Source organism: Rhinolophus ferrumequinum, chromosome 24 (genome assembly GCF_004115265.2).
Source record: "Rhinolophus ferrumequinum isolate MPI-CBG mRhiFer1 chromosome 24, mRhiFer1_v1.p, whole genome shotgun sequence".
Classification (NCBI taxonomy): domain Eukaryota; kingdom Metazoa; phylum Chordata; class Mammalia; order Chiroptera; family Rhinolophidae; genus Rhinolophus; species Rhinolophus ferrumequinum.
Window position 1 is genome coordinate 39,278,770 of NC_046307.1, and position 19,383 is coordinate 39,298,152.

General features: G+C 38.1%; 1 protein-coding gene across 4 annotated transcripts in view; it reads left to right on the forward strand.

Annotated features, from left to right (window-relative positions):
- CPEB4 (cytoplasmic polyadenylation element binding protein 4) overlaps positions 1 to 19,383 on the forward strand; it is a 60,269-nt gene that overhangs the window by 16,168 nt on the left and 24,718 nt on the right. For all 4 annotated transcript variants that reach the window (XM_033097042.1, XM_033097045.1, XM_033097046.1 and 1 more), the window contains exon 2: positions 2,279 to 2,360. In XM_033097042.1, the coding sequence (XP_032952933.1) occupies positions 2,279 to 2,360 (82 nt within the window). The remainder of the gene's footprint in view (positions 1 to 2,278; positions 2,361 to 19,383) is intronic.

Genomic DNA, 19,383 nt, shown 5'->3' on the forward strand with positions numbered 1-19,383 from the left:
TTCTTTACATAGTGGAAACAGCTGTGATAAAACAAACCAAAAACCACTGTGTAATATTCTTTATCAACTGCGTCTTGGTGGTGCTCTTGTCCTTCAGTGATGGCAAAATCCAGCTTCTGGAAAGTCACAAGGTTGTGTTAAAAAAAAAAAAAAAGGCTGAGTCTCCCCACCCTCCACCCCATTGCAGTTATTTTGGCAAAAGAAAACCTACAACTCTATAGTGGGAAAGGGAAATGTAAAAACAAACCTAAGATAAGGAAGTAGGAGAGAAGAAATATTTTAAACATTTAAAAATTGCTTGAAGGAATTCATTCATTCATCGATTTAGCAAACATATGCCTGCGTTCCACCTGCCAGGTCCTGTGTGAGGCCCAGTGATGCAGAAACGTAGGGCAAGGTTTCTCAACCTGTTTCACATCGTGGCACACATAGACAACAATAATACTGAAACAGAAATCATCTGCTAGCCAGTTCCTGCCACGTCAGGCCCTCTGGGCAGTGTTGTGGGCTGAGGAGATGAATATAGGAGTCATCTTTGGAGTTATACACACTGGGAACATTTGATGTGAGACACACTTCCTGCCAGTGGGAAGCAAACAGAGCCCAAGAATTACTGCCTCCAAAACTGGTTTTGTACTGGAGGTGGAGATAGTGGACGGCCCGGTTCTGGGTGTGGTTCATAGATTGCTGAAAAAAGGGTAAGTCCAGCTACTGTAGGATGAACTGGTAGAACTTTATAGTAACTTCTTTCTCAAGTTATGCCCCAAGTCCACTTTGCTTCCAAAAGAATGCCTCTGATTCTGAAAGAATATGCAAAAAGAGATTTGATTTACTTCAGTGCTTGCGATGAGGAAAGATAAAAACAGGACAGTCTCTTTTGTGAACAGCAACCCTTCAGAACTCTAAGGTGTCTTCCTGCCTCTCTATGGACCATGTTGAGAAGATGAGGATGACGAGGAGAGAATTAGGAGGAAAATTGGGAAAGAAAGATGTGCTGGAGTGTGTCGTACCAGCCTAGAGCAGAGTAACATGATGTAACTGACACCTGTAATACTCTCTACTTTAAATACTAGGTTATATCCAAATGGAACTGCCCTTGGACTCCTCAAGTTGCAGGGGTTAAAAAAGGCTTATATCATAAAAGAATTCATCCAGTGAACATCACTGACTACCGGGGGGCGGGGGGAGACGTCCCTGTTTCCGGGTAGTATAATAATAGTGCAGCGTGAGTCGTGCTATGGAAGGACAGAAGAGAAAAGTCAAGTTGATCCAAAACAATGCTCCCTGAATAAAGGACGTGCTTAGAAGCAGTCTAAAGTTTCTAAGAAGATAGCTAAGAAAGTGGAAAAGGGAAGATCCCCCCATTTTTTTAAGGAATAAAATTAGGTGAATTTTTTTAAAAAGCCAAAGCTTTGAGTTAAAAAATAATGCAAGAGAAAATACCACCGCAGAGAAGGCTGTGGACTACAGGTACCGCTTGTCAGATCCTCTGGGAGCCCCTTTTCTCTAATACTCTGGCGATGGTCTCTGTGTGCTGCTTTACAGGGTGACTCAGAAGCATGCATTACTGCTTTCAGTTGAATCTGAAAATGTTTTCATATCTTACTTTGCACTTAGCAAGCTAAACTTTAATATTATTTATCTCTAGTCCTTTTTATCCAGAAGAATGCCAGCGCAGTTGGGTCAGTGTGTATTTTAGGATTCCTCACCCACTCCAGCCAGGCTTGCGACCAGCAGTGTTCTCTACACACCCTTTCTTCCCCTTAATTGTAATGGCAGAAAAATCATGGCAGAAGAATACTTTGCCACCTAGAAGTCTTGCAAACATTTGATGACTGTTTGCGAACCATGTCTTGTAGGAAGATACATCTGTTGTGAATAGCGTGCGTAAATGCTACTTTAGTCAGTCACTGCTGGGACCAGTTTGGAAAGCTCTGGCAGATACTGCAACCGCAAGTGGCAGAGGATTATGAATTTTATATTTATTGAATGCTCTTAACTGTGTAAAATTAGTTGTAATTGTTTCTCCTTTATTAGTAAAACTAATGGTTTTATTGAAATTATTATTAGAAATCACATCACTCTTTGCTGAGCCTGGGGCACTTACTTTTGTGGTTTTGATGTTTTGTAAGTGCTAAAAATAAAATGTAGTAATAGTGTACCTTCTGCAGAGAGGGAAGGTTCCCTTTTTAATCTGTGTCCCGTTCAGTGTAGCTTGTTGTCCTCCTTTATAATTAAAAGCTGTTTTAAAAGTGGTCTGTGGCTGTTTGTGTTACAGGATCGCCCCCGGACGTTTGACATGCACTCCCTGGAGAGTTCACTCATTGACATAATGAGAGCTGAAAACGATTCGATTAAAGGTAATTTTTAAAATGTAACTCTTTGAGTTTAATCAAAGTTAAAATTATGTATTACCTGTGTAATCTGATGAACAATATGGCAAATGTTATGGATTCATATTTTGTATCTACTTCCATCAATTTTATGCATGTACCTCTTTTTGTTAAAAAATCAAACATATTCGATAGGCATCCACTGTAGGCCCATCATAACATTAATTAAGAGAACTATAAGAGTACTTACTAATTGCTTACGGTGGGCAATTAACTGGAAAGACATGAATCATACATATCCTTTTCTTATATCTCAGGTAAGACCTGCTTAGTGCCTAAAATCTTGTCTGTCCACTCATGACAATGACTATACACTGGGAAGAGTTCAAATGTTGATAGTTTTTTGTCCTAGTTCACATTTTTTTAAGTGGCCAACAGTTTCAAAGTTAAAATGAAGTTTTGTGGTTCTTGAAATATTTCCTATGTATTATATTAAAAAAAGAATAGTGCTATTCCTACCTGGATTCTGGCCCTAATTCTGTGACTAACTAGCTGTGTGATCATTAATAAGACATTTAAGTTTGAGTAGGCCTCCGTTTCTTCATCTTTCTAACAGGGGATTTAGAATCACTTTTACAATAAGGGACTTATAATGGGGAGCTTTAAAAATAAAAGACAGATGCCTGGGCCCTGTCCCATGTGTGGGTGGGGCTTGGCATGTTATTTTTTAATGTATCTATTGATGCTCATGTGTAGCCAGGGTTGAGAATGACCAGGCTAGATGTTTTCTAAGGGCTCTTCCAGCTCTGATTTTGTGAAAACTACTCCATAAAATATGTTTGCACAAAAATTATATTTTACTTGAAAGCACTTTTAAAAAAAAATTTTGAGTTGTTTGGTATATTTAATTATTTCACATAAGTTGTTTGTGCTTCATTTCTCTGTTCGTTCATTTCATTCATTCATTCATTCATTCATTCATTCATTCATTCATTCATTCAATGTTTATGAACCTGTTTTGTGCCAGACACAGCTTGCACTGGGGTCAAAGGTGGCAAGGCAGCCTGCTGCTTCAAGTGGTGACCAGCCTGGTCCAGTTTTTCCTTGAGTTTGGTTTATCATATTACTGATACAGTAAAGCTAAATATTTTTCAACAAATGAATAGTGGTTAATTTTTTAATGAGGAAAGCTTTTTGGTGTCTGGAGAGATGAAAAATGATACATGAAAAAAATATGCATCCATCTGATGAGGTAACTTTGAAATAAGATTATTTTGAAGGTCTTGACTGATTTCCTCACAGAATTCTGCTGGTTGACTAATTTGGATGCCTGTTCTGTTTCTGAGAGGGGATCTCTCTCTCCCTCAGAGATCATCTGGCTCTGCTTTTCCCACCTCTTAGCACTCGGACTTTGGATTGTCCTTCAGCCTCTTTGACCCTTCTTGTTTTCTCATCAGAAAAATGAGGAGAGTCTAAGGCCCTTTCTAGCACCAGAAAAAACTGCACACGCTTAAAAAGTAGCTAAAGGAGAAATCTGAATAAGGTCTGTGGATTGTACCAATGTCAATTTCCTGGTTTTGTGCCATACAGAGGGTGCTCCAGAAAATCTGTACACATTTTAAGAAAGGAAAAAACTGTATTAAAATTGTAATACTCAATATATACTGATAACAAAAGATCAATACAAGTCATGTGTATACATTTTTTCGGCACCCCCAGTAGTTATGTAAGATGTTACCATTTAGGGACACCAGATAAAGGGTATATGGTACTATCAGTACCACTTTTTGCAACTTGCTGTAAATCTATAATTATTTCAAAATTAAACGTTAAGTACAGAAAAAGAAGCTAACGGACATTTGTTTATTCTTAATGTATTTGACTCCAGCAACTTTTTTTTTTTGAGAGCATTTTATGTACTAGATACTAGGAATAATAAATAATTAGAACTCATTTTTCTTGATATTTACCTATTCTTTTATTAGAGAGAGCACAGTTTACAAACAGCAGCAGATGTAAACAATTGATTACGTGATGCTCTAAGATGCAAGCCTCTGATTAGTCCTCAGTCAGGTATAAGAACTTGCACACGTTATCCTCAGGATAACTAGTATTTCCATGGTTTCTCAGACATAGCAAGGACATCTCTCTCAGGTCTGTTTCTTGTCTTGTATTGTTGAATTTTTGTGTAACGTTCTGCCTTTATTCCATATTCCCTTTCTAATTTCCTCTTACCAATTTTTACCTAAATTATTAAGTTTCTTCAACCTGATTCTGCAGAGATAACCAAAAGTTAAGTCTGATGACAGAAAAAAATTAAATCTGATTGGCATAGTCTGGGAACATAAAGGTTTTGTAAAATTGTGGTTTATAAGAGGAAGTGTGGCAGAATGGAAAAACCAAGGGTTTGGGAGTCAGATAGATCTGGATTTAAATTGCCACTCTGCCACCACAGTTTGTGAAGATTAAATGACATGATGTATCTGTAAAACCCAGCATGCTGCCTAGTTCATAAATGACACTCAGTAAATGATATCGATTATTACTAAACGTCTATTAAGTCTGTTCTCATGCTTATCAAATGAGAAAGCCAGTTTCCATTTAAGTTGAAGTGCCAAGGTGACAAGTATATTAAATGAACTTTGTATATATTTTCCTTCAAAGAGCAATAAAGAATTCACAGATGAGTTATGGTCCTAACATGCCAGATTATAGTTATGCTTGAAATATATATATTTTTTAACCAAGATAATGAGCTTTATATCACTGTAGTCTAGCACTGCCAAAATGTAGATTCGCTCGGGGTTAATACTTTATTTCTCGGCAACTCTCTTCTGATTTAGACAGCTAGGAAAACTAGGCCTGCTTTTAACAGTGGTTCTGCTTGTTTTGTGAGGTTTTGTTTAAAGTGATAATAAAAGTTGAATATCTTTTTTTTAAAAAAAATAACGCCTTGTCCTTGTAAAATAAATATATAAAACCTGACTATCCATTTTGAAGAGAAATTGCCTCTCCATGTGCTCTGCATCTTTAGAAATGGAGAAAACAGAAAATGGGCATTAACTCTATGAGACTAATCGAGAATAATATGCCTCTCAGAAAAAAAGTGTAAAAATTCAATTAAAAGAATTAATTTGAGAGTTGTTTTAAAAAGACTCCATCATATGAAGGCAAATTCTATATTTGGGTTCATTTTATCTTAAAAATAACTTCATAAAATATATTACAAATGGCTTCATTTATTTTTATCTTTCATTTGTGGTTCCTCATAGAAATGCTATTTGTATGTATGTGTTTAAATAATAAAGCCTAAAATTGATACAAGAACTACGAGTTCAGTGAATTGATATGGCTATATTACTTCCTAAAATTTAAAAAAGAAAACAGAAAACTGAATTTACTTTTCCCTTTTGGGGGAAAAAAAATCTTCTTTAACATAATGGGGTTTCAATTTTTTTTTTTTTTTGCCATCAACAGATGGCAAAATGCTTAATATGCCTAGAAACCTTCAAATATACTTTTTGAGTTTCTTTATAAATGTGTTATTGATTGCAACTGACTTGTTGGAAACCTTTTATTTATTTTTTAAATATTTTAACAAAAGTGCAAAATGAGTACCTAACTTTCATTTCATAATTTATATTCATTTTATTTTACAGTTTATTTAAATACAGTTTTTCTAAGAATTTTAAGGCTAATATTTTTTCCATGTGCAGAGGTTTAACTTTTGGGAAGGAAGAGGGTCCTCCCTCTACTTTATCTCCATGTCCTTTCTCTGATCAGCTGGCATGTCTGTATGTTATTTTTATCTGTGAAATTGTGTGTCGCCTTCTGTATAACCAAAGCCAGTGACAGACCACAGACGCTTCTCCCCAAAGGCCAACTTTATTTTCTTTCCCGCCCAATCTCATAAGCCAAGAGCCCGAGCTATAGACCGAATTTGAATTTTGATCTTCCAGGTGTGCATTACTAAATATTACTAGGCTTATCAAGTGTTTTCTTCCCCTATACAGGAAAGTCTTTTACTATTGTAGATGCTCAGATGATTGTTTGGGGAATATTGTATCTTACTGTTATTTGTGTTTTCGCTTGTCTGTAAAATTGGGACTTACTGTTTAGTCATGGCAAGGCATGAACCAGGTGAAAGCCACATGTGAGTATGTCTGTATTCAGGCTTCTGAAGCACAGGTTGGACTCAAAGAAATAGATTCATGAAGCGGCATTATATTCAGTATATAGTAGGAAAGACCTTTGAAAATTAAGGAGCCTTTTTATCTTTCCTGTGTGTGAAGGGAATGAAGGAATATAGATACCAACCAAGAGGCAGTAGTTTGTGCAGTGGAAGCAGAGGGACAAAAGCACTGGAATAAAGAAACAGAAAACAGCACTTGAAAATTAGCAGATGTCAAACAGAGTAGAACCATCCACAATTTCATAAAAGTGGTTGAGTATTTTATATCCTATATATGAAAATAGTTTAATGTCCAATTTACTTCATTTCTCTAGAAAGCCAAATGAGACAGCAAAATTACTGAGAGAATAAAGGCAATCTGTAAATTGTCAAAACATTATAGTTGTCCTTCAGATATTAATTACCTAAAGTATGAATCAGAATATCATCTTATTTTTCCCCAGAGCATTGTGAAATTGGAGTCTTTTTCTCTTCATATTGTTACAGAGTGTATCTTGCTTTCAGTTTTTGAAAGGGGGACCGCAACACATCCATCCCAACCCCTCTGTCAGACATTTTAAATACTTAATTAGAATGTAAGCAGTAATGATTGCATTCAGAAAAGCAAGTTATTTAAAGTGACAATCTTTTACCCATCCCCAGAGTGCCCAAGAAACCTATTGCGTATGTCGAGTCAGTAGTGGGAGTACGTTATACAGTTAGACATTACTGCCTCACTTGCTTCATGCGTTCATTGAATAAGAATTTAAGGGCTGGATCTGCTTCAAAAATGCTCTGTATTTAATTCCTGACTGCCGAAGGTATCGTGACCTTGCATTTTAAAATACTTTTGATATCTTTTTCTTTCTTTATTTACACATTAAATTGGGATGCCCTTTCCCCCTCTGTATTTCATTGCTGTGGGTTTGAAACAAATGCATCAATGAGAGGGCAAGTGAAAATTCCATCTGTGCCTCTTTTCTTTGTTGCTTAGCAAAACAATTTATAATAATCTCTCTTAGAAGATCATGAGGCTCATTTGAAAGTTTAGTACACAAAGTCTGTTTAATTAATTTTATATAAGATATTTTTATGTCACAGTAAGAGAGTGACTATTGGGATAATTATTTAAATTTTTATCTTTACAGTAGGAGAATGAAGTTAGTGCTTGAAAAAAGATGCCATAAATAATAACCAGGAAACCTTACATTTTCCTTTGATCCGCTATTAATATTCCTGTATTCCAAATTACAGTCACGTATTCTATTGCAGTCACTATTTTAAAGAACACACGTTGTGTACTGACACAGATGTTTAAGAATGGAAAGTGCATACCAACTTTATGTAGACTGAGAGAGCTCTAGAAACATTCTATGAGAGTTGCTGAAAATAGGACTAAATTTTATACCATCGAGTTGTGAATTTGAATTTCAGAGTAAATAAAATTTTTAAAAGCCAAAGGAACTCTTACTAAAATAGTTCTGTTGCTATACTATTAAAATGATTTATTTCAAATGGTGGATTGCCGGTATCATTTCTTACAATATTTAACCTTTTCCTACTTAAGTCAGTTTGCCTGTGGTGGTTTGAGAAAAGATTGCTACGCACTCCTCTGCGCTCTACCCCTGTCACCTTTTCCGAGGACCAGGAGGACATTTTCCTTTAGGGGAAATTTATGGAGCCTGGTACAAAGTGCCATAGAAAAGAAATGGATAATGCAAACCAGCTAATTTTACTTGGACTCATAATCAAATATCTCCTTCCAAGTCAGTTACCATTATTTGGTGTTCAGATGTCTTCTGGCAAATTGGGGCATCTTGAAAGACAACAAGTCTTAAGATTCAGCCAGCCAGGCAGCTGCCCCGGGAGCCAGGCTGGAGCCTTCCTGAGCCTTCCTGGGCTGGTTCTTTCTTGCTCTGTTTGGATGATACCAAATGATTTGAAGTCACGAAGCAGGGGAGTGGCTGCAGTCTCTGGGGAGTAGAAACTAGCCCTACTTCTAGAAGCCTTATAAGTAGTGGAGTAATAAGGTACATAGCAAAGAATACAATTTAAACTCGGCGGCAATGAACTTTTTTGTGTGACTGTTTAGAAACTACACGCTTTCCTCTCCTGCACTCTCCCTTTCCTGACTGCTGACATGGAACATCCTAAAATAGCCTTTCTCTTTTGCTTGGCTTAGTTGTGCCAGAGGATGGGACCTGGGCTTCTGTGTTGAGGTAACTTCCTTTGTGAGGAAGAAGAGGGCGAAGTCGTGGGGCACGATTTTCTTTGTATTACTGGTGCAGGATGTATTCTGAATTCCGAACCACTGTCCCTTTCTGGTTTACTGATGATCAGGATTTGGTAGATTCCTCCCAGCTCCGTGGAGGCAGAGTTTTCGAAAGTATGGAGTTTGAACAGTGTGACTACACTTTTTCAGACTGGGGGTGGCTGTTGGTGTCGGTTTTGTTTTTGTGTATTGTTTGTTCTGTTTTTTTAAGAGGAGGAGGGGAAAGGGAAATGCCTGGGAGAACAAAATGTGATGTTTGTGAACACCGATGTGCTCACAGTATTGGGCTGAAGTCTTCTTTACTCTGGCCTCTGAACTGAAACCAGCTGGGTTCATGCTAACCATTCCTGTCCCTGTGCAGCTCCTCGTCTGCCCAGTTTATTTACGTAACATGTTCTGGTAAGTAGGAAGTAGTGATCCTCCGCCCTCTACCCTCCACATGTGTGTGATAGAATAGTGACCCTGGGTTTTCCTTTGTTCTGAAAATCATACAAGCAGTTGTCTGTCACAAAGGGGGAATCTGTATTAGGTCATCCATGATGTAGGTCCGTATTAATAAGCAGTCTTCTTATCTTAGTCCTGAACATTGAGCACAAAGAATCTTATTTTGGGTCCATGATAATTGAGTGGTCATCTTAAAACTTTGTTGCAACTCTGAATTTTACCTGAGTGACAGGTGAGGGAAAGGTAGGCAGAGGAGAAAGTGACAGGAAACATTTTATGTTATTAGAAGTTTTAAAGATCCTAAACTTTTATTTAAAAGAGTCTTTTAACTCATTACCTTTTTTTTTTTTTAACAATGTATTAAGGTTAACATATCTTATGGCTGTTGTGACTCAATTTTGATTGACACACATTCAAGGCAGTAATGGGTAAAGCAATGAACTATATGTGACACTTAGAAATAACAAATCAGAAAACAAGCAGCAATCAGGTAGCAAATTAACAACTGCTTTTCTGTAATGTTTTACATTTCAGATTAAGTATTGTGTATAACTCAGTAAGTATAGGTATTACCATATGGACACACAGGAATAATATTGCTTCCCATTGAGAAATGAAATCTGAGCACTAACATTTAAGTAGTAAGGTTTTCAGACTTTGCCACCAGTTCGTTAGTGTTTTTAGGGATCAGTAATTTTAGGGACCTCACTGCAGGACAAAATGTAGGAGATGGTCCAGCACATTTACAGAGATCCTTTTGTCCATGCTCCATGTCCAAATTAGTAATAGTATATTGTGTACCTTTTGATAGTGTCACTTGTTATTTTTCTGTTTTTTCTTCTGTGTTATAAAATTCTGTAGAGAGGTGACTTGCTGTCTCATTTCCTGACAGCTACTGAAACAGTCCTACAGACTAATATCTCTGCTTAATGAAAGCCCTTTTGATTATGGAGAAATACAATAGGGGGTTGTCGAGAAAGTCTTAAGACTCCTCGATCCTGTTACATAAGCCTGGAACATGTTATTTGCTGACTTTGACGGAAGGGAAGCAGTGCCACCTAATTCATAGCTGTCATAAAAATATCCAGGATTCTCTTTGCTTTCAATTTAGCAACAGGAAGGACGGGAAAAGTTGCACAGTTGTGCCACACAATTATTTCTTCCTGATGCCCATGGAATTTCTGCCAGGATATTGTGTGCAGTTGATTGATTTATCAGCTGTACAGGCCTGATTTCTGAATTTCTCTGCTCACTGCTCCTTATTTTTTTCCCTTGTTATTGCCACTATCCTCACTACCAAAGTTAAGAGAGAGAAAACTCAGTGAGTTTGTTGCTGTTAAGCAGTAAATATTTGCAAAAGGAATACTTTTTAAACTAGTTTCTACTTTTTGAATCAGATATTGAGATGGCCAGGCTGCCTGTGGGCTTTATTATTTTGTCTAAATGACTGATTCTGAATGTAGTCCCACACCAGTGCACTCCATTCTAAAACCAAGGCTTTGTTTTATTCCGGGTATTACCTGGTAACCAGTCAATTAAGAACATCAGTGGAACTCTGAAGGGAAAGCAGTTCCATAATCTCTTTGGAATCCAGTTGGGTCGGTGCTGGTTGCTGTACATTGGGAAAGAGAAGGAGGAATCGACCAATTAGAAGACCCTTTTGTAATTCTTGAGAAACCAACAATAAAGTGCAAATCTTAATTCTGAAGAGCAGCCATGATTAACTGAAGTATAATGAACCTAAAAAAATATTATAACTTTTTCTGGCTATAAGATTCCAAATAACAAATGTCTGGCATGGTTAATGAAATAGAGATATTTAAATCAGGCACTTGATCTCTTTATTGTAAATGATTAGACGTTGTTAGCTTATAACAGACTTTCCCAAATCTTAAGAAATAAAAAGAGAAGCGTTTAGGATTGTGTTCACACCTTGCTCTGCCATTAGCAGTTATGTGGCCTTAGATCAGTCACCTCTCTCTAGATCTTGGTTTTCCTCACCTATGAAAAGAGGGATTGAACTTCACGAGCTTTAAATTCCCATCAGCAATCCCATACAGTCTCTCTAGCATGCTATTCCTAAGTGACAAAATTGAAGGTTTTGGTAGTTTAATGACTGAAAGTGGTATATGAAGTTCATGTGAGTCTGGGTGTGGCAGGATTTAATATTGAGTAGCTTGTAAAAAGGATCTAACCAAAAATCGAATTTAGTTGACTGAGTGAGGGCTTTGCTTGTAGACTGCATCTTGCCTTTTTGAGTCAGGCCTAAGAATATTATGTTTCGGAAGCAGGTGTTAAAACTTGGCCTCATGAAATGTTTCTGTTCTCAGTTTGTGCACCACGGGCCTCGTCACTGGTGGGAATTATTTGATGGGGCCTATGAACCCATTAGGACCAAGCATTCCAGTTAGATGATAGGTCTGTCCTTTGGGTAGGCATGATGCTCTTCCCAAAGCATGTGGATGCTGGTGTAATGCAATTAAAATACACTTAAAGGTGTTGCTGAATTCACAGTAGCCTTTTATTATTAAGGGTTTTTTGTTTGTTTTGTTTTTTGTAGTTGTACTTACAGTATTCACTGGAGTGGGGGCTTCACTTGTTATCATGGTGGGCAGCCTCGGAAATATTTTGATCAAAGTAGATCTTAATAATTATAGAAGATTATGAAACACTGCTCTAGAGAACTTCTCTAATTGTTCTGCTTTAACCTCCTACCATTAGAATGGTCCCTATGACCAAAAGGAACACAACATAAAAAGTTTAAGAGAGTAAATGGTGAGGACAGAGAGGAATGAGGAGGTCACTTACCCTCGCCTCCATTATGATCTCCACCAGATAGCATTTTGGAATTTTGTCTCTGACATCTGAAGACATCTTTTTGCCCTTTGAGGCAGGTCTAGGATTGCGGGGCTTTAGGCGACATGGCAGGGTGCAGGGGCATCATATGACAAGAGGGGTGCACCCTGGAGTTGGGTAATGTGGTAGCTGGTTAGGAGGGGGAGCCAGCCATTTTAAGCGACATGGTTTGTGGGAGTATCCTACATCTTAGCTTCTGCTTATATTCCAGTTCCACTAACATTCGAGCATGTTCCATTACCAGGCAGTAGTACATCAGAGGACACATTTGGTGCTGGTCTCCACTTTTCTTTCTTGAGGAAGACCTGGATATTCTGTATAGGAAGCAGTTCCCAGTGAAAGGACACTTACTTTTGTCTCTTGTTCTGTGCCCCTTCTGAGAATTATCTCTAACCTAAATCCTTTTATGTGAGTTTTGTGATCTCCATTTTACAATTGAAGAAGTTGAAGTTCAGAGCGATGCTGCAGCTTCTATAAAATTGATCAACTAACTGGTACGTAGAGGATCAAGATAGGAACACACAGCCTCTGGCTCCTGGTTCAATAGCTTAGGTACTTATTGTGTAGCATTTAAGGGGGAAACAAACAAAAAAAAGTATACATTTTTGTCTTAGTATGCTTTAGACAGAGAATAGGCATTCAAGTTTGTTAATTTTTATTTACGAGACAGGGTACAGAATTTAAGACCTGTATTTTATCATAATCTTCTGTAAAAGAGTCAGATCTGACACCTGCTGGTTTCTTACAGACAGGTGCCTTATTGAGAGTAGAGGTCAAACTATAATAGAATCACTGAGGAAACTTTTCCAAGCGGGCTTATTCTTTTCCCTGATTCACATGTGTATTCCTGAAGTGATTCAGGTATACTGCCCTCCCTCCCCACCGCTCTTCACTTCAGACATATACTGTTTCCCCAAAAATAAGACCTAGCCAGACAATCAGCTCTAATGTGTCCTTTGGAGCAAAAATTAATATAAGACCCGGTCTTATTTTACTATAATATAAGACCGGGTCTTACATGATATGATATGATATGATATGATATGATATGATATGATATGATATGATACGATATGATACCGGGTCTTATATTAATTTTTGCTCCAAAAGACGCATTAGAGCTGATTGTCCGGCTAGGTCTTATTTTCAGGGAAACATGGTATGTGAAGCCGAAAGCTGTGGGTGGCCATTCATACAACAAATGTGTATCAAGCATCTACTCTGTGCCAGGAACTATTTTATATATTTTATATATCAGGGAATAAAAAACAAAGACTTTTGGCCTCAGGCAGCATATCCTCCAAATAATTAGCCGATGTCTATGAACAGCCTGCTAATTATTTAGTTTTGAAGGCTGATAAATAAGAGGAAGACTTGGTGTCTTGAGTATCAGTAGGAGAAAATAGGAAGGGGGCCTTCTGAGAGAAATAATTAAAGGTGAAATTCGATCAGGTATGAAATTCAAGCACATTCTTGACTAAGGTTTCATAAAGTCATCAGAATTTATATGAAATAAGTGATTAGAGCCGATGACAGGTGTGCGTGGAAAGCCAACTAGTGACTTTGCAGATCGCCTGTTGGGGTTTGGACTTTAGAGACCAGTTTAAAGAGTGGCTTCTCTTCTCTCTGAAGTTCTAAATCACTCGCTTATGGTTCCTAGAGATTTCATAAGTGTGTCTTGATCTTCTTTTATGTTCGCATCAGTGCAGAAAGCCATTGCTCAAAACCATTTTTACCTTGGGGCTGGTTCTACGATTCTTGATATTTATTCACTGGTTCTTTTAAAATGGGTCTCTTGTTACACATGCTGTTTTTAATCAACTTTTTGCAAGGTAGGAGAATATAAATTTACTGCCTTGGCTTTTTTTAGATTATTTCAAGCTTTTCTATTACCTGTTAGTCTCTTTTTTCCACTTTTCTTTCCATTGTATTATCCTTTTTTTGTTTTTGTTTTTTTAAACTGGATTTGGCTGGTGTAATTTAGACGAAAACTGTGCCATGTTTTTTTTAAAGCTTAAAAAACTGCCATTTATCACTGATATCATAACATCCTCTTAAGGCAAGTTATCTGTTGCTCTGTCCTCTAAATGTAGCATGGAGAGTCAGAAATCCTCGGGCAGGGATAAAAATAGCCTTCCTGCGTGCTGGTTTGTTATTGGGTTTACTGGCAGTGGGAAATCTTTGGAATTCCTTAATTAGGTCAGCTCTGCTGGTCTCTCTCTAGACATTCCCTTCTGCCTGCCTGAAGTTCTTAGATGCTTTTAGATCTGGCAACTTTGTACCTGCCCTGAGTAGTCAAAGCAATCCCTTTTATATGAAACCTTCCACAATCTGTAGGAACCTAGCCCGTTGACCTTACTTGCAGATAAGTGTTTTCTTTTGCCATTATTACAATCTGTTTTTCAACTATCGTATCACAACTGAAAATTTAATTTGAGCTTTTGGTACAAAAAGAAGATCCTCCCAGGCCTTATTAAAAGGAAAATTTTTAAGTTGCATTTTCTAAGTTTTCATTTCCTACAAGACTTCTGCTGCTTTGCCAGTTTGGCTGTAATAAAAAAAGTAACGAATTAGGTATTTTTTCTTCCTCTCCCCCAGAGAAGAATTATATCTCTGTTTGCAACCAAGAACACTTAACAAACTCTCATTTCTCTGAAGCTGAAAAATCCCCCAGATGACCACTCCCTTCTCCAGCTTCCAGTTTGGGTCTTATTTGGCTAAAAGGAATCTTTCCTCTTACTTTCTCTCACAAGTGGAAAATTGTTGGTTATCTCTGATGTATAGTTGGGGAGGGGACAGGAATTAATATTAATTGAGTACCTACTCTGTACTGGGGATTTTTCTAGGCAGTCTGCAAAAATTGTCTCCTGAGTTTCTCATAACAGCCTTGTGAAGTAAATGGAAATTTCCCTGTTTTACTGAGGTTCAGAGAAGCTAAGTAATTTGACCTTGGTCACGAGATGGCACTGGTCTGACTCTCTACCCTTTTCACTGCATGTTCTATGGCAGAGAGCCCACCAATTGCTGGCTTTGCTTCATTCATTCATTCAACAGCTATCACTGAGCACCTTTCTCTGCTCCAACCTCTGGGATGTAACACCTCAAAATCTGTCCTCAAAGATCTGGTTGCCCTAAAGGAAGAGACAGTTTAGGAATAGATAGTGTAAATACAGTGTAGTCAGTGTCAAGTGTATTGTATGGAGCATGCTGCTTGGGGTAGGGAAGACTTCCCAGAGGAGGTGAGACCTGAGAGAGAAGCTACCTGGGCAAAAGGGTGGGGAGCTTGGGTGGTAAGACATTGGGGCAGACGGGGAGGGGGGCATTCTAGACAGAGCGGGGAACCCAGAAGGAAAAGTTAATGGGCCAGTCATTCTGAATGTCTGAAGTACCTAATGTGGGAAGGGAAATGGCAGTGTAGAGAAATGGACCTGGAGAGCTAGGCAAGGAAACAAGTATTTTTATAAGTCCTGGCTTTTAAACCGAAAGCCAGTTCTGTCTCCTAGAGGGGTTTCGTTTAGCCTAAACTCTCTGTGTGTTTATTAATTCAAAGGGCTCTTTGGGAGGGGGACAAGTTGTCAGTCCCAGCCAGTTCCCCCTTCGTGATACTGCATGCAGACATCTTTCCTGGAGCTTGGTTGTATCACAGGCAGGTCAGGAGGTAGAATATGAATACAGATTTTGATTTGGGGTGTTATTTTTAGATCAATAGAATAAATCATTACAGATAGTTACCTTTATATCATTTGGTGATAGAACATATGGAACACATTTTTATTAGTTCATATTGATATGTGTTCTGCATTTGTATGAGCATAAAGTTGGTGTTCAAAAACTGAATTGATTGCACATCTCTTGAGCTTTGCTCTGCACCGTCTAGGTCCCCACAGCACCATCTTGCTGCAGATCTCAGGCAGCGTTGGTAAAAATAGATGTGGAAAGGCCGGTGGAGCACCTTTAAAAAGTGATTTATGGCTTTCTAGCTTTGACATCCTTAGTGACCTAAATAAAATGAGCAGGAGCAAAGGTAGTAGGAGCATCTCTAGTTAGATAACCACAACGTGTGTGTACACGTGTGTGTTGTGTAAATCTTTGATCTACCTTAGCAATGGGCCTAAGTCCCTACTTACCCTTTGCTATCAGAAAATTTTAATAATGTTCACTGAAGACCCCTCCTTTTCATTGGCGTATCGAAGATTTTATAGTGTGAGTCAATAAAGAAAACTAACTTAGAATTTCATACTTCTTGTCACTGTATAGGGCTGCATGACTTTATTTCGGACAGCCTCGTAGAGTTATGCCCTGTTGTCATTCCTTGCCCTGCACCATATCAGCAGCAAGCTGGCCTGACTATGAAAAACAGAAGGTCATCGCGTGAAATCTAGTATCACTGTAGAGCATTTGGTATTTTTCAGTGTTTGCGTGTTTGTAATGGCAGCATTTATTGTATTGTTTCCTGCCGAATCATCAGCAAGAATATCTGGGTTACTTTTTATAAAATAACTTACCTAATTTTGAAAGTAGTGTACACATATACTGCTAATATATTAGAGTATTTCCTTCTCGTCCTTTCTCCTTTCAGCTCATTGACTAGGGTCACTTTAGTTAGTGTGTTACAAGAGCACGATAGTACATACTGTTCCTTTGAGCACCTCCTCCTCCCAGCGGTTAATTCTTAGTCCGATTGGTAAATACTGGTTCTGTCCAACTCGCAAATACCTAGCATAGAATCGCCTAGTTGGAGTGTGATCTTTTCTAGGCTGTAGAATTTGGTAGTGTAGTTCCCCAGAGTCGCACTGTATCAGTTGCCTATATTTGGCCAGGTTGAGTCATGTCACCAAATATAGTCTCTGCCTTCTGCATGATGTATGCCAGGCTTCTGACTCCAAATGCCAGCCTGGCCTCCAGAGACCATTACTTTCCTGTCATAGCGTCCCTTAAGACGAGGACTGCTGATCAGGCAGTATTTCTTTACATTTATAACACAGTCAATACCAAGAGCCTTCAAAGATTGAATTTTCTCCAGCAAGTAGTTTCACTTGCCTGAAATCCTAATGCCCTCCTGCTCCCTTGAGGAATTTGATTCTAACTGTGCCAAAACCTGGATTATGTTTATAGATAGATATCAAAAAACCATCAAACCAAAACCACAAACACTGGGTGCCAGTCATATTTAGATCCATCAGTTGTTTTTATTTTACTTCGCTTTATTCATTTGTGAAACGCTGGTGTTTTAAGCTCAGTGGAATGAACTCACTGAATGCTTACCTGGTGCCCAAACAGGAAACTCAAGGTACTAGGTAAAAAAAACAACAAAAAACTCTAGTTCCTAAAGGCAGCTATTATGTAAGCGAGATCAGAAAGTTAGCCAGTAGCCGAAATGATTACCCAAGAAGGTTGGCTGGTGCAACATAGCTAGAAATAAAATTTGGTAAGTTAATCTGAAAAAGGGGGGGGGATACCTTTTGGGGGACGGTACCCTGAAAAATGGTGAATCTGGGGGGAAAAGCACTTGAAAAATACCCTCCATTGGGACAAAGAAAGAGGGCCGCTGTCTCAGATGAGGGAGGGGCTTGTTGTAATCTAGCCCTGGACGAGAAAAAGCAGAAATGCCGGTGATAATTGCCTTCCACACCCCAGTGAGCATATTAGAGCAGAAATGCGAGGAGGAGAATGTGAAAGTGCCATGGCTTTCAGAAGATTTCCAGAAAGGAAGTAATAGGTATTATCCGTGATAGATGTCATGAATGGATGACTCTAGATATTATAATTATAGAAAGAATTTACAGCAGGATAGGGCACACAGGTTAGGGAAACATTAAGAAAGTTTTTCAAAAAAAAGAGGGGTTTTGTTTTTTGTTTTTTAAATGTCACCGCTTATATTCTACTTGAAGTAGAAAGCATTACTGATTAACAAAACGTCACAGATGCCTTTGCTGCTCAGAGGCCAGAATTGATCCCCGCCTGGCAGGACTCATAAGACTAGGTCAGAAAATGAAAAACAAGTATCACTTTACAGAGTTATACTATGAGCCTTGCCAGGGATTCTTCAGTGCCTTATTGTCTTAGCTGCAGGCTAGAATTACTGCATTCAGAAGTCTGAAAAGCAGAAAAAATACCAAAGCTCACCTGCCTACCTTGGGGGTGGAGGGTGGGGTCTCTTTAGGAGACATGTTGTGAGGCAAACTCAGAACTGAATCACGGGACACTTTTGTGCCTGTCAAGTTGAAATTCTCTTCTCCCTCTCTCTCCTTAAAAGATACCCAAAAGGTGAGTTTCTGATGAGGTAGAACTTGACTTGTTAAACTGGACCGGCCTGTTTGGTGATTTGTCCTTGGATTCTCATTGTTAATCTTTCTTGCATGGCATCAAAGAAGAGGCATTATAGTTCTTACGAAACAGCCATGATTTCAGCTGGTATGTTAGCATTAAAAATATTAGAATCCGTGAATATCCACTGAGAAATAACCAAACATGTCCTTTTAACTTCAGATAGTTAAATATTTTTGTTTCTGTATTGACTTAGATCATCTTTTAAAAAATGCCTTATGATAAATAAAAATGGTATGTGTGATGGCTGTTAGTTCATTTATTAGAGGGTTTTACAGTTATAAAATGGATGCTGTGTTCTGTTACAGAAAATCAGCTGCTACTTTGACTTCAGTGATTCATAAACAATACTCCCAGGTTTTTAACTGTTAAGGTCATGTTCTTATTCCATCATCTCAAGTCTGTGCTTTTTAAAAAATATACTTGTGACAGGTCATACAATCTGGGGTTGTCGTTAAAGCAATTCAGATGGAATTCACTGGATTTGGGTACTTTACATATTAGCATTAAATAATGAAGTCAATTTTTAGGAAGAAATTGAAATAGCAAAATTAATTTTTACCTCCTCCTTCCCCATCTCCATCCCTACCTTCACTCCCTAAATGGGAACAAGCTGAAATTTTAAGTAGAACCATTAACAGTAACAACAAAAACAATCTTTATATTTGATTTTAAATTGTAGGAAAATTATTAAGTTCAGACTTTGTTTCATACTAGACTCCCACATTTTGGATATGGATTAATTAACTCTATATTAGCAGTAGAGAACAATTTTCTTTTTTCACAGCATGAGTTCATTTCTGTGGAGACTATTTAGAGTTGTAAATATATGGCTATTGGATTGATAGGACCACATTTTAGCTCTGGTTCCCATAGTGCTCAGTGGAACTAGGAAGTGTCTTCCTGGAATCTTGGAAGGCTTGCTCCAGCCTCGAGCCCTTCGAGAACCTCTGCTTCCCCACTTTCCTTTAGCCTTGGAG